Source organism: Mus caroli, chromosome 12 (assembly GCF_900094665.2).
Source record: "Mus caroli chromosome 12, CAROLI_EIJ_v1.1, whole genome shotgun sequence".
In the NCBI taxonomy this organism is placed as follows: domain Eukaryota; kingdom Metazoa; phylum Chordata; class Mammalia; order Rodentia; family Muridae; genus Mus; species Mus caroli.
Genome location: NC_034581.1, coordinates 73,177,986 through 73,191,821, shown reverse-complemented (window position 1 = coordinate 73,191,821; position 13,836 = coordinate 73,177,986). Strand labels below are relative to the sequence as shown.

General features: G+C 40.7%; 1 protein-coding gene across 11 annotated transcripts in view; it reads right to left on the bottom strand.

Annotated features, from left to right (window-relative positions):
* Positions 1 to 2,579: 2,579 nt before the first annotated feature.
* The window catches only part of Fam71d (family with sequence similarity 71 member D), a 39,725-nt gene continuing 28,468 nt past the window's right edge, over positions 2,580 to 13,836 (bottom strand). For 4 of the 11 annotated variants that reach the window (XM_021179763.2, XM_021179766.2, XM_021179764.2 and 1 more), the window contains 3 exons: positions 9,092 to 9,120; positions 2,861 to 2,895; positions 2,580 to 2,760 (listed from right to left, as the gene is read on the bottom strand). In XM_021179763.2, coding sequence (XP_021035422.1) covers positions 2,677 to 2,760; positions 2,861 to 2,895; positions 9,092 to 9,120 — 148 coding nt within the window. In that variant the 3' untranslated portion in view covers positions 2,580 to 2,676. Of the gene's footprint in view, positions 2,761 to 2,831; positions 2,896 to 3,822; positions 3,880 to 4,788; positions 4,857 to 5,758; positions 5,909 to 9,091; positions 9,121 to 13,415; positions 13,559 to 13,836 lie in introns of those variants that run through there. The other 7 variants (XM_021179767.2, XR_002379409.2, XR_002379408.2 and 4 more) reach the window with 7 other exon arrangements.

Below are 13,836 nucleotides of genomic sequence, written 5' to 3'. Positions count from 1 at the left end.
ATGGGCTTATAAAACCTCCAACACTGCTCCTACTAACAACCTCTTCCAACAGGGCCACACATAATCATTCCCAAACATTCAAACATTTCTACCAATTGGAGATCAAGCATTTAAATATATGACCCTGTGTGGGTATTCATTCAAACCACCACCACCTGCAATGATCTAATTTTCTTCCACTATCTAAAAGTCAGCTACCTCCTAATAGTACCAAAAGCTGGGACCAAGTTTTCAATACATGGACCTTTGAGGGCCATTCAAGATCTAAACTATTGAACTTCATTGTTCTAGTCTATAATTATATACTGCCTTTAAGAATAAATTTATTGCTGGGTGGTGATGGTGCATACCTTTAACCCCAGTACTTATGAGGTAGAGGCAAGCAGATTTCAGTGAGTTGGAGGCCAGCCTAATCTACATGGATATAACAACCACTTTAGTCAAAAGATGTTTCTATGTCTTTCAAAAGATAAAAAATTACCTTGTCTCCATCCACTTCCAATGACTGTTTTATTTCCCCTTCTGTGTGAGATTCAACATCCTCCCTTGAGCCCTCCTTCTTACCATAGCTCCTTTAGTATTGTAACATTGTCTCTGGATTGTAACATGGTTTATCCTATACTTTATGGCTAATATCCACTTAGAAGTGAGAAAATACTATACAAGTCCTTTTGTGTCTGGGTTACCTCACTCTGGATGATATTTTCTAGTTCCATACATTTGCCTGAAAATTTCATTATGTCCTTGTTTTTAATAGTTGAGTAGTATTCTATTGTGTAAATGAAACACATTTTCTTTATCCATTCTTTGGTTGAGGAACCACATTTTCTTTATCCATTTTTTGGGTCATTTCCTGTTTCTGGCTATTACAAATAAAGCTGCTATGAGCATAGTTGAACAATGTCATGTGGTATGATGGAGGATCGTTTTGGGTACATACCCAGGAGTGGTTAGAGCTGGGTCTTAAAGTAGAACTATTCCAAAATTTCTGAGAGACCACCAAATTGATTTCCAAAATGGTCGTACAAGTTTGCACTCCTACCAGCAATGGAGGAGTGTTCCCCTTGCTCCACATCCTTGTCAGCATGTGCTGGGTGGGAGAAGGGCCTGGGAGGAAAACAGGTGTTGGGGTAGTGAGAGGCTGGGGGACAGAAGGAAAATCAGTGGGGGACATTTCTGAAAGAAGCCAGAGACCTGGAAGGAGGCTCCTGAGAAGATATGGGGTGACCCTAGCTGAGACTCCTAGCAGCGGGGCAGGGATATGAAGTCTGAAGTGGCCATCTCCTGTAGCCAGGAAGGACTTCCAGTGGAGGGAAGAGAGGATGACACCAACTTACCCAGAAAACCTTCTACCCAAAATTTGCCTTGCCTATAAGATGTGCAGGGATAAAGATGGAGCAGAGATAGAGGGAATGGCCAACCGATGACTGGCTCAACTTGAGACCCACTATGGGAAAGAGCCAACCCTTGACATTACTGATAGTCTGCTATGCTTGCAGACAGGAGCCTAGCTTTTAGCATAACTATCTTCTGAGAGGCTTTATCCTGCAGCTGATGGAAACAGTTGTAGAGACCCACACCCTAACTTTAGACAGAGTTCAGGGAGTCTTGTGGAAGAATGGGGGAATGATTGCAAGAGCCTTAGGGAATAGGAACTCCACAGGAAGACCTACAGAGCCAACCTGGGCCCATGGGGGCTCACATAAATTGAACCACCAATCAAAGAGCATGGCATGGTCTGATCCTAGCAGATGTGCAGCTTCACATGATCCCCAACAATTGGAGCAGGGACTATCTCTGACTCAGACTCTGTTGCCTGCCTTTGCATCCCTTTCCTCTAGCTGGGCTGCCTTGAATGGCCTCAGTGGAAGATGATGAACTTATTCCTGATACAACTTGATGTACCAGGGAGGGTTGGCACAAGGGGTAGGGGGAATGGGACAAGGCAGGTGGTAGGATGGCACTGAGAGGAGGAGCGGAGGCTGCAATCAGGGTGTAAAGTGAATAAAGGGAAAAATATTCCCTTGTACCACTTTGCAGTCATTGCCCTCCTAACCAACTGTGCCACAGATAGCCACTGACCTATCTCATAAACGAGTTGTTTTCTAAATCTCTTAAATCTCTTTAGGTATTCTTTGACTATTTGGCTTCTTTCAACATGTTTCTATGATTGCAGTGTTGAAGTATTTATTAGTAGTTTGTTTCTTTTGGTTACTAAGTGCTATTGCTCTAAGAACATACCACAATTTGTTTAACTACTCATCTGTTGATGGGTAATTGGGTTGTGTCCAAGTTTTTTCTGCTACAAACAAACCACTATAATCATTTGTGTGTGAGCCTTGTTTTGAACTTACATCTTGTTGTGAATGTGCTTTTCATTTTTCTTTGGTCATCTGATAAGAATGTCTTAGGTTTGTAAGAGTTTTCTGACCCATTTCTAAGGTCCTGTACAGTTGCCTTTTGAAGGACCCTTACTAATAATAACACGTCATGTCTTTCTTAGTCACAGATAATCTATAGCAAAGAAATAGTTTATAAAGGAGAAGTCATTTCCAAATTGCAAAATGTTTATTTGTACTTCAGATTTTAATACATCACCAGTCCTAAGTAGTCTCTTGCTGATGTCATGGGAGTCTTTTTCTTGATGTGGAGGTAGGAAAGAAATTCTTTCCATCTTTAGAGCAGCAGGTGAAGGAAGACAACCCCCCTGGGCAGTGAGCCAAGAGAGTGGGTAAAGGATTGTTCTCTAGAGGAGTACTGCTAAACAGAAATATGCATGAGTTTGTGAGTTACAGTTTAGCTTGGCTATAAGCTCTCGTGTTCAAATCCCGTTTCCACCATTTTCTAGAGATTCATATACCTTGTGCAAATATCTTCCAAGCTTCAGTTCACCATCTGCAATGAAGGGAGACAACGGTACTCTATGGATTGCTGTGCAGATTAACTGAGATAGTATATGAAAAGCATGCTGTAGAATGACCAGCTGGTTTTAAAACAATTTAGTAGTAGCTTTATTTTTAATGTGTAGTAGTGTTTTGTCTGAACACATGTATTTATGTGTTCTGCACACATGCCTGGTTGCTCATGGAGGCCAGAAGAGGGTTTCAGATCCTTTGGTACTGAAGTTACATATGGTTGTTAGTTACTGTGTGGTACTGGGAACTGAACTCAGGTCCTCTGCACGAACAGCAAGTGCTCTGAACTAGAGAGCCATCTCTCTAGTCCTTAGGTGGTAACTTTAACAACTCTTCAGCAAGGATTGTCTGTAGTTTCCTGGTTTTCCTTTTTGGCTTTGTGTATTAATGTCAGGGTCTTACAGATGCCAGGACAGGCAGGTGCTCCTTCAGTGACCCACATGCCCAGACCTATAGTTTCCTTTAAATGAATTTCTTACAAATCTGTTTGCAAATGCCACTCAGTAAATTGTCACTTAGAATCATGTGTTGCCAAATTATGGACTCAATAAATACTCCTTTAGCACCAAGTATTCAGCTAGGACACAAATATCTAAAGAACTCAGTCCTCACCACCAGGGACCCCAAAACAAACAATGCAGGAGACAGAGTGGGGCTGGTATTACAGGAAAGACAGAGAAGAGCAATTTGTCCTAACAAGCCCAGATCAAAGATACCTTATAAACTGAGTTTGTAAATTGAAATCCTTTTAATTTTCATAGCTCTGTAGCTTCTTATAAAATACATATCCACAAACAAGGAAAAAAACACATCTAAAATAGAATTTTAGAAATTAGATTGGCATGGGTTTGCATGGAGTGATTAGCCTTTATTTCTGCCACACAAAAGCTTTGCTGTTTTCCTCTTGCAGAGATTGCCTTTTTCTGAGTTGGGTTTTGTTTTTAGTTTAGTAGTTTGTACTGATCTGACAAAAAACACAAAAGTCACATTATTTCAAAGGTCTGAAATACAAAATATATTCTTACATACAAAGTAGCCTAAAAGGTTTTACTTTGAAGTATAACACTACAAATTAATACAAATAAGCAATTAAAAAGTAAAATTAGAAGTGGGAAGACACCTTAGCTGTTATGAGCTTGCTGCTCTTGCACAGGACCTGGGTTCAGTTCCCGGCACTCCCATAGCAGTTCATAACGATACTATACAGTAAATAGTACTACCTACTGTACTATAGTCCAGGTCCAGGTAATTTGATGTCTTCATCCAACCTTCAAAGGCATGTACATAGTACCCATACAAGCAGGCAAAACACTCGTACACAAAAAAAGTATAAGTAAGTCTAAAAAATATTAAAAGAAAAAAATAAAAGAAAAATCTTGGTATGTAGATCAGTAATACAGCGCTAATGCGTAAGGTCCTGCATTCATCCTCAAATGCTACTGAAAACAAAAGAAATGCTAAAAATAAAATAAGAAAACTATAATGAAGCTTTTCTTTATAACTAAAGATCTATGCACAGGCAATATGGCTTAGGTAAGGTGCTTGCTGGCAAGCCTGACAACCTGTGTTCAGTCCCTGGGACCAGATAGTATAAAGAGAGATATAACTCCCATGTAGTAGCAATAGTATGTAAATCTCTTCCAGTGCCTCACCAGAAGCCCCCTGTGCTCTGCCTCCTGCTGGAATTGCCATCTGGCCTACGGTAAGAGTCTAGAGAGGAGTCCACAGCAAACCTCTCCACATTATCTGCAATTGCACCTCTTTTGTTACTACAGAAAACATAATGAGATTTATGTTAAGAGTCGATGTTTTAGTTTTCTGAGGGTGCCTCATCTTCCATTTAAATCTACAGAGACCTATGTTGAAAACTCACCTTTAGGCCATCCAACAGGGTTTTCCAATGTGACCTTTTCTGTTTTACTAGACTTGTGTGCATTCCCCCTGAGAAAGGGGGAGACAGATGAGGTACAAGGTTGGGAAATTAGAAGAGGATTTGGAATGAGGAGAGCCAAAGCGGAAGAGGAGCTCGAGTACAGGCAAATGGAAGAGATATCATTGGAGAAAAAGTGGGAGAGAAGGACAGCCCACGGCAAGAGAGAAAGGGGCACAAAAGGAGAAAACTTAATCTGGGTCTCAAATTCAAACGATGTTCTAAACACCTCACCAGGTTATCTACATTCATTACAGCGGAGCTCACTGCTGGTTCACAAACCTGGTCCCTTCTAGGGGCTTCCTTCTTTTCTTTTAAGTTTGGGTTAAACAATCAGGGAGTGATGTGGCTGCTTAGAACTTGATTTGTAGTATTGAACAGGAAGATAAAAGAAACTGGTGGGGTGGGAAGGAAACAGTATTTCATGTATGATTTTTTCCTCTCGTTTCTTGAACCATTGTCTTTGGTCTCACTCTTTGACATGTGGGAAGAATACTATGGCATCATAGGAAAGCCTATGCCCTGGGCTCACTACAAAGAAATCAGAAAGGTTGAGGAGAAGAATGAAGCCTTGAAAGGTGAGAAATTAAAAATCAAGGAAGGAGAGAGGTGACTTGGGTCCAGAGGCACAGGTCTAGCTTGGTATCTGCCATGTCATTACATGGCCTTGTTTATAGGAACAGTGTATTTGAAGTGCCACTTTCCACAAAACATTGCATAGAAACCCCTTCAGCTGCAGAGGTGTGTGGGAGGCAAACCACATAATTTTGTCCTTAACTACCATTGCCTAGGAGGCTGGGAGCTTCCCACAGAGATTGATCTTCCCCCAGCTTTGGGCAGCATTACTATTCTGGCTTTACCTAGAAATTAGAATTACAGAGGCGTTTTTAGTCTTTGTTTAGACTGAATTTAATAGAATGAGGGTTTAGGATGGGGTAGCCTTTGCCCTCTTCAGGTAAAGAGAATTACCATGAGTGCGTGAGAGGGAAAAATCTGATTCAAAGGAGGGTGAAGACGGGGAAAGAAATGCTAATCAGGGGGAAAACTGAGAAACTATACAAGCCTAAGAAAAATGGGAAGACACGGGAGAAGAAAGAAGAAACAGGGAAACATGAAAGAGAACAAACAGGGAAAATGGTTAATGCCTTGTGGCAACCTGCATGCCACATCCTACACCGTGTCATACCTGCGGTTCAGCAAGCTCCACGTGCACCTTCGCTACTCCTTTGCTGTATCTGTGGTTAGTCCCTGATGCCCAGGACACCCACTTCAAACTGCCTGCTAGCCTTCCAGAAATGGGCCATCAGCAGCACAGAATATCAGCTTTTAGAATTAATCACTGTCAAAATGCCTTCCTTCTAACACCCTAGCCACATACAGAGGAAGTGAAATGACATGTTCATGTAATGGAGAAAGTTGGGTTAGAACTAAAGCCTGAGGCCTCTGACCTAACATCAGTGTTCATTTGCCTTTTTCAACATTGCCATATCTTCTCTGGCTCCCTTTCCCAGATGGCTTCACCGATTTATATATCCCAGTCATGCTGTTTCCCAAATCGTCTTCCTTTGTCTTGTTTCTACAAGTAGACTTACAATAATTATGCATGTGTGTGCATGCATGTGTGGTGGGTGCACATGTATGTATGTAAGTGTGTGTGTGTGTACAGGTACACATGTGGATGCCAGAGAACAATCTTAGGTGTCTCCTCAGAACATGTCTACTTTGATTTCTGAGACATGGACTCTCATGGCCTGAGGCCTGCAGATTCATCTAGGCTGTTCCGTGGCTACCAACGCTCCGAGATTACTAGTATATGTTACTACACTCAGCTTTCTCTATGAGTGCTGGGGATTGACTTGATAGGCTCATGCTTCAGCACTGTAGTGCCTGACCTCCTCTCCAGTCCCTGTCAATAAGTCATCATCATCTTTGTCATCTTCGCCATCACCCTACCATCATTGTTAGTATATATCAACTGTGTAAAATATGTGAGGAACTCTTTCTGACCATAGGTATACATCCCTCTGAAGCTACCCTGCTGACTGCTTCTTACCTCCACCTCGACTGTTAGAAAAGCTTCCTACCTGCTCTTTCTGTGTCTGGCATCCTCCAGCTTCTCTTACAGATTTAGTCAGTAGAGAAGCCATTTTAAAACCTGACATTAAGTTACCACTTCTTTTTCCTCCAGTGGATTTTCTTAGGCTAATTCACAGACTTATGGCAAGTAGCTTGCTTCATATTTTTGTCTAATCTCTCCCGAGTCTGCCAAAGTGCTTCATATAAAATATATGTTTATGCAGCTTAAAAACCTTGAAGTTGTACCAGAAGACAGGTGGAACTATTAGTTGCAGATAAGATAAAGACAACCATATTGGTACCCTGCATAAACTGGACATCCACAGCTAACTAAATGAATCGTAGTTCTATCTCTGTGTTGTGACAAGTCATTAGCAATCAGGCTGCCGTTGGATGGATCCTTGCCTTTGGCAAACATGGAGGGCATTTGTTTGGGTTACTGGTACTGGGTAACTCTGGAGCATCTAAGCCTTTAGTGCCATGACGTCTTTATAAATATTTTTTGTGGTAGAAGTTGATGGGTGAAAATCCTACAAACTAAAAAGGAGGTCTTGAATTTTCTTTTAAAAAGATTTTCTGGGGGCTGGTGAGATGACTCAGTGGGTTAGAGCACCCGACTGGTCTTCCGAAAGTCCAGAGTTCAAGTCCCAGCAACCACATGGTGGCTCACAACCATCCGTAACGAGATCTGGCGCCCTCTTCTGGAGTGTCTGAAGACAGCTACAGTGTACTTACATATAATAAATAAATAAATCTTTAAAAAAATCGCTTTAAAAAAAAAGATTTTCTTTTTAATCATGTGTATATATGTCTGTGTGTGTGTGTGTGTGTGTATGAGAGTATGGTCATGTGTGTGTGGTTGTGCATGGAGGACAGAGGTGTCAGATACCCTATAGCCTGAGTCACAGGCAGTTGTGAGCAGCCTAACTTGGAGCTAGGAATCAATTGGGATCCCCTAAGACACATCTCAACTACTGAGACATCTCTCCAGCCCCCACCTGGCATTTTCTTTATTGAAGCACTTTTTTATATGGTGGTCTCAGGTTCATCTCTGTTGATCAGAATGCAGATCTCACATGTGGTGAAGGTCAGCAGGTAATTTGGATACTGATTCCCAATGAGCAGATATAAAGATAAATCGAATTTGTGTAAAACTCTAGTAGTATTGGGCTGGAGAGGTGGCTAGGTGGTTAAGAATACTTGCTATTTCAGCTCCCAGCACTCACTCAATGGCTTACAACTGTTTGTATCTCCAGTTCCAGGGCATCTGATGCCCTCTTCTGACCTTGCCCAGTGCATCATGTACACACATGGTGCACTTACATACATGCATACAAAACACTCATACACATAAAAAAACAAATTGTAAAAAAAAGTGTTATGTTTACCATATAATCTTCTTTTCTCTTTCCTATTTTGGGGGATGGGTGGGTGGGTTTTTGTTTTTTTGTTTTGGTGGAATTGACTTTTAAATATGACTATAAGTGTCTTCAAATACTCTTGTTTTTCTTGGGCATTTTTTTTGTACTTTTTTTCCTCTTCACTTAAACCAAGTTAAATATTCCTCTGTGTTCTTTCCATAGTATTCTTTTATAAGTGGCATGTAGCCGAAGCTTATTCCAGCTCACAGGTTAGAGAGTAGCTAGGAGTGAGTGAGCAGTCAGCAAAAGGCAAGGTTTCTAATGGCCTGTATGACAATCTGCTCCGTTACGTGTTTGTTGTTAAGGCATGAGAATACATAAATAAGAAATCCCCATACCCAAACATTAACTAAGTCACCCCACAGTGAGTGTTAGGCTAAAGATGTAAGTAGGAAGGGCAGAGGAACTACATGACTTTGATTTACCAAAAATATTCCCCATACAAATGTTCAAGGATAGCAGGTCCTGTTGCTGCTGTGGTGGGATCCACTTTTAGAGCTCATCTTGGAGTGGTTCATGCCTAATAGATTAGACTCAGAGTTCTGGGAAGTCAAACGTGACCGGTACTCTTGAAAGGGTCTGAAGATGGTCTTGGAAGAGTCTCTCCAGGGTGGCGTGTTTAGAATTTTGGGAAGGCAACAGAAGGCCTAGCTGGAACCCTTTGTTCCTAACCATCTATAGTTAGAACTCTGAGTAACTCTTGTCTACTGAAGAGCACAAAAAAATGTGTCTTGGAATTTATTCCTTACCTGAAATGTCTGAATCAGTTCTTGTACTCCTGTAAAAATAAACAGCAGAGTTCCAAGAGTTGCCACCTTTACTACAGATATTTAGAAAAAAATAGCTGGGTCTGAGATAACCAGTCATTTTCCAAACGCTCTGTGAGTGGGAATGGATTGTGCTTAGCAGGCCTAGACTGGATTGATTGTACAGAGTAAGGTTGCTTATTTACGGGTTATTCAGCTTGGGAAAGCCACAAATCAAATTGTATGCAATGGCATAACATCTTCTGCATTCCTCACAGTCACAGGCTGCTGGCATCTCCACTCATGGCTGCTCAGCCCTCCCCTCTTGCTGGAGTGCAAGAGACTCTGGTGAAGAGGGACCTTTAGATTTCCCTGCCCAGGTAATCCTACAGAGGCGGCTAGGATTCATTCAAGGGGCCAGGAAGATACAGTCATTTCAGGGTCTACAGTGGATCTTTCAGGAACTTAAAGTAGTAATTCTTTGGAATTTTCTAACAATGGATTCTCATAGCTGTGCCAATAGGTCTCAGGATTTAAACTGAAGGTTGAGATTAATGGTAAAAATTATTGAGAGACCAGGCAACACAAAGAAAATGTGTCCAACAAAACAGGCGCAAATTAAAACAGAGCCTGATATCCTGGTCAGACCAAAGGTTCAGAGCAGAACTGTTCTGTCTGTGAAGGAGTATAACTGAAGTAAATTCTTCATTACTCTGAGAGCCCCCCATGACAGTGGAGAAAAGCTCGATTCCTTCATCTTTATCCCATATAGATTTAAGTGCTTATTTTGCATTTTAAATGGTAGTACCTAGAGAAGCACATATTCAGCAGGGTCATGTTTGGCTTTTTAACATTTTTGCATTCTAAACAAACAATTATAAAGTGTCCCTGAAATTAATAGTCTTAGGAAAGAAAAATAACATATAGGATGTATTCATCTACCCCCAGGAATAAAGCTTAGGTATGTTCCATTCTGTTCTTAAAATATTATATCTTTCTTTTTTAACTAGCATTCTCAAATTAGAAACTAGCTACTAATTATGTTCCCAGTGTAAACAGGAAGCTAAAAGGAGCCCATGGTTTACTAAGCCAACTATTTCCCATACAAATACGTCCCATGGGACAGACCTCAAGAGGCTTACTTAGAATAAAAATTTAGTTTTTTCTTTTTTCATTTATTTCTTCCTTGTAGTTAGGAGATTAGTGGCATAGAAAGCTAACAGGGAAAGCCTTAAAGAATTTAAGATTTGCTAAATTACAATATTTTTGTATTTTAAAATTCCATTATTTTTCTGCTTATGTAGTGTCACACATCATTTCAAATGATCATATAGTGAATCTGACAAAACCTAGACTCTACAGAGAACTTTTCGACCTGTTAGCTTTGTAATTTTTATTATTAAAAACAACAACAACAACAACAACAAAAACAAAACAAACCCCTAGCCAGGCCATGGTGGTGGGTGCCTTTAATTCTGCTCAGCATTGAGAGGCAGGGTTAGGCAGGTGTCTGAGTTTGAGGCCTGGTTTATATAGTAAGTTACAGGACAACTAGGGATGCATAGTGAAACCCTGTCTCAAAAACAAAACAAAAAAGAGAGAATGAGAGAGAGAGAGAGAGAGAGAGAGAGAGAGAGAGAGAGAGAGAGAGAGAGAGAGAGAGATTGTGCAGTGAGTGTTCTTGCTCAGCTCCCTTGGGATAGGTGATATGGCTCCCGGGTTACGAGCATTGGGCTGCTTTTTTGGAGAACCTTGGGAGACTCACAGCCATTTGTAACTTCAGGTCCAGGGAATACAAAGCTCTCTTTACTCCATCAAGGGCCCAGCTGTTCCCATTTTCCTCTCATACTCTTAGCCTTCAAGTGCAGGATCCAAGCCAGGTGGGAGGCAGAGGCAGTCAGATCTCAGAGTTTAAGGCCATCCTGATCTACAAAGTGAATTTCAGGACAGCCAGGGCTACACAGAGAAACCCTGTCTCAAAAAACAACCAACCAACCAAGCCCAACCAACCAACAGAAAACAAACAAAAGCAACCAACCAACCAACAACAACAAACTAAGTGTGCTGGTGAGATGGTCTGGAGGGTACAGGGTACTTGCTGTTAACCTGAAAAACTGAGTTTGATCCCCAGACCCCACATGGTAGGAGGAGAAAACCAATTCCCACAAGTTGTCCTCTGACCTGCACACATGCATCCTGATACATTCATCCCCCCAACCCCACCTCCACTAAATGAATGGATAAAAGAATGAATGAATGAATGAATGCATGAATAAATAAATAAATAAAATGTAAAAATCATTTATAAACAAAACAAAAATAATGATGGGTGTGGTGGTTTGGGCTTTAATCCAGAACTTGAGAGGCACACAGAGGTCAATCTCTGTAGACTTCAGAGCTACCAGGTCTACATAGCAAGTTCTAAACTAGTCAGAGACCCTGTCTTAAAACAAAACAAACCAACCGACAAACAAAAAAAATTTACAAGAACAAAACAATGTACAACACTTGCCTAGCATATACAAAGCCTTATGTTTAATCCCCAGAATTGGGAAAAAAAAAAAAAGCATTTGTGGGAAGGAGAGATGATGGCTCAGAGGTTAAGACCTCTGTCTGCTCTTCTAGAGGTCCTGAGTTCGATTCCCAGCAACCACATGGTGGCTCACAACCATCCGTAATGAGATCTGATGCTCTCTTCTGGCTTACAGACATACATGCAGGCAGAATGCTGTATACAAAATAAATAAATAGGTAGATAAATAAATAAATCTTTTTTTTTTAAACCTGAAATTAAAAGCTAATATAGGGAACTAGAGAGATGGCTCAAGAATTAAGATCCCATACCACTCTTCCTAAGGACCTGAGTTTGGTTCACAGCAGTCCAGCTCCAAGGAATCAAGTACCTTCTGCTGGCTTCATGGGCAGCTGCACTCACAGGCAATAACCTTACACAGACTCACATGCATACACAAAGCTAGAAGTATCTTTTAAAAAAGAGTTAATCTAATGCTGAGGGAATTTTTAGAGCAATGAAATGATTTTGTGAACATGTAACAAAAGGTACATGCTACCTACATACATTCATCAAACCCCATAGATTTTTTATACTATGAAGTATGACCCTTTATGTTATAAACTGTAAAGTACAGCTATTTCATAACAACACATCAATATCGGTGCACTGATTACAGCACTGACGTTAGTGAGGAAGCTGGAGTGGGGAAGGGCAGCGGCTGTGGCTGCCCACTTATTCCATACATTGAAAGCTACACTGAAAGTAAAGCTTGTCCTCATTTTTCTGGGCATGCAATGGTTTTCATTGTGAAAGAAGATGCTGATTTAAACAGTTAGCCTCATGAGTTTAGGTTCTAATTCATGGTGTGATTGTGGAATGTTATTACTGTGTTGTGAGAATGAGATAAACTAGAAGGTGGTTTCAGAGTATCCTCACCTGGCCAACTCACATAGACAAAGTTTCTAAGTGGGATGGATTCATTTACGTCCTTACAGGAGACAGCTGAGGATTTTCTGTTGAGCCCACACTGCTGAGCAGTGGTGAGCACTCTGTTCCTCCCTGGTGGGCACCTGCTTTTTTACCTTCCTTTTCTGTTTCTGACCAGTGCTTTCTGTGTCTCTCTTCTTTATTATCCATTCTCCTGTTTGTTTGTTCTGTTTTGTTGTAAACTTTCTTCCTGTATCCTTTAGCTCACCAGAGCTACTAGTAGCAGTTCTGGTCATTATTTAATTCCACTGAGATAATGCAGATTACCACCAATAACAGATCAGACAAACTGGGCAATAGTGGTTCACACCCGTAATCCCAGTGATTTAGGAGGCAGAGGCTATAGGATTGAGAATATGAGCAAGGTTGGGCCATATAATAAGTCCCAGGCCAACCTGAGCTGTGTATTGAGACTTTGTGCTAAAAATACAAAATTTTAAAAGGTTAGGGACATAGCTTAGGCAGAGTGCTTGCCCAGCATGGAGACCTGACCTAGAGTCAGCCCCACTATACATGAGGTGGTGGGACGCAATGCCATCAGTCATCTGGGGGACATTTATTTGTTTTAATTGTTTCTCCATCTCTAATAGGGCAGTAGAATTTCCTGTGAATGGTAATAGCATTTCTCACAGTGAGTCATAAGAATGTATACCTAGCTCCCAGTCTAGGAGAATTCCTACAAGGAAACTCATGTGTTTGAGTTGACAGTTTTTCCTTTGACTGTAAAATACACATACATTCTCTACCCACACACTAAACAAATGTACAAACAAGTGTAATTGAAAAAATTAAACACTCAAATATTTAGTGCTAAGAGAATTATACCTAAAGTCTTCAAGATGGGAAGCGTCCCCCAGTGGTAAAGTGTGCTGTTAACATGTGTGGGTCTCTTGCTTCAATCGTCAGTGCTCTTTCCCCACAAATCATCAGCACAAAGTCTAACATTTATCAAATAGATTCAGATTGATCTGAGTTCAAAAGAATGGGGAAGCAAAAAGAAATGTTAGTCAAAGATTTATTCTGTATCAACAAAATAAGATGGGAAAGAATTATTTTTAAAACCAAAATAAACTAGAAGAAAAGAAAATTATATCATTTCCTCAGTTCCACAGGAAAGTTCATTTGTTTTTTTCATTGAGGCAACAAAAAATAATTTTCAATGGCAGAGTGTGATTCATTTGCCCGATAATATTTACCAGTCACCTTGTGTACATTAAGAACAAGGGAATAAACAGTAAAAAAAAAA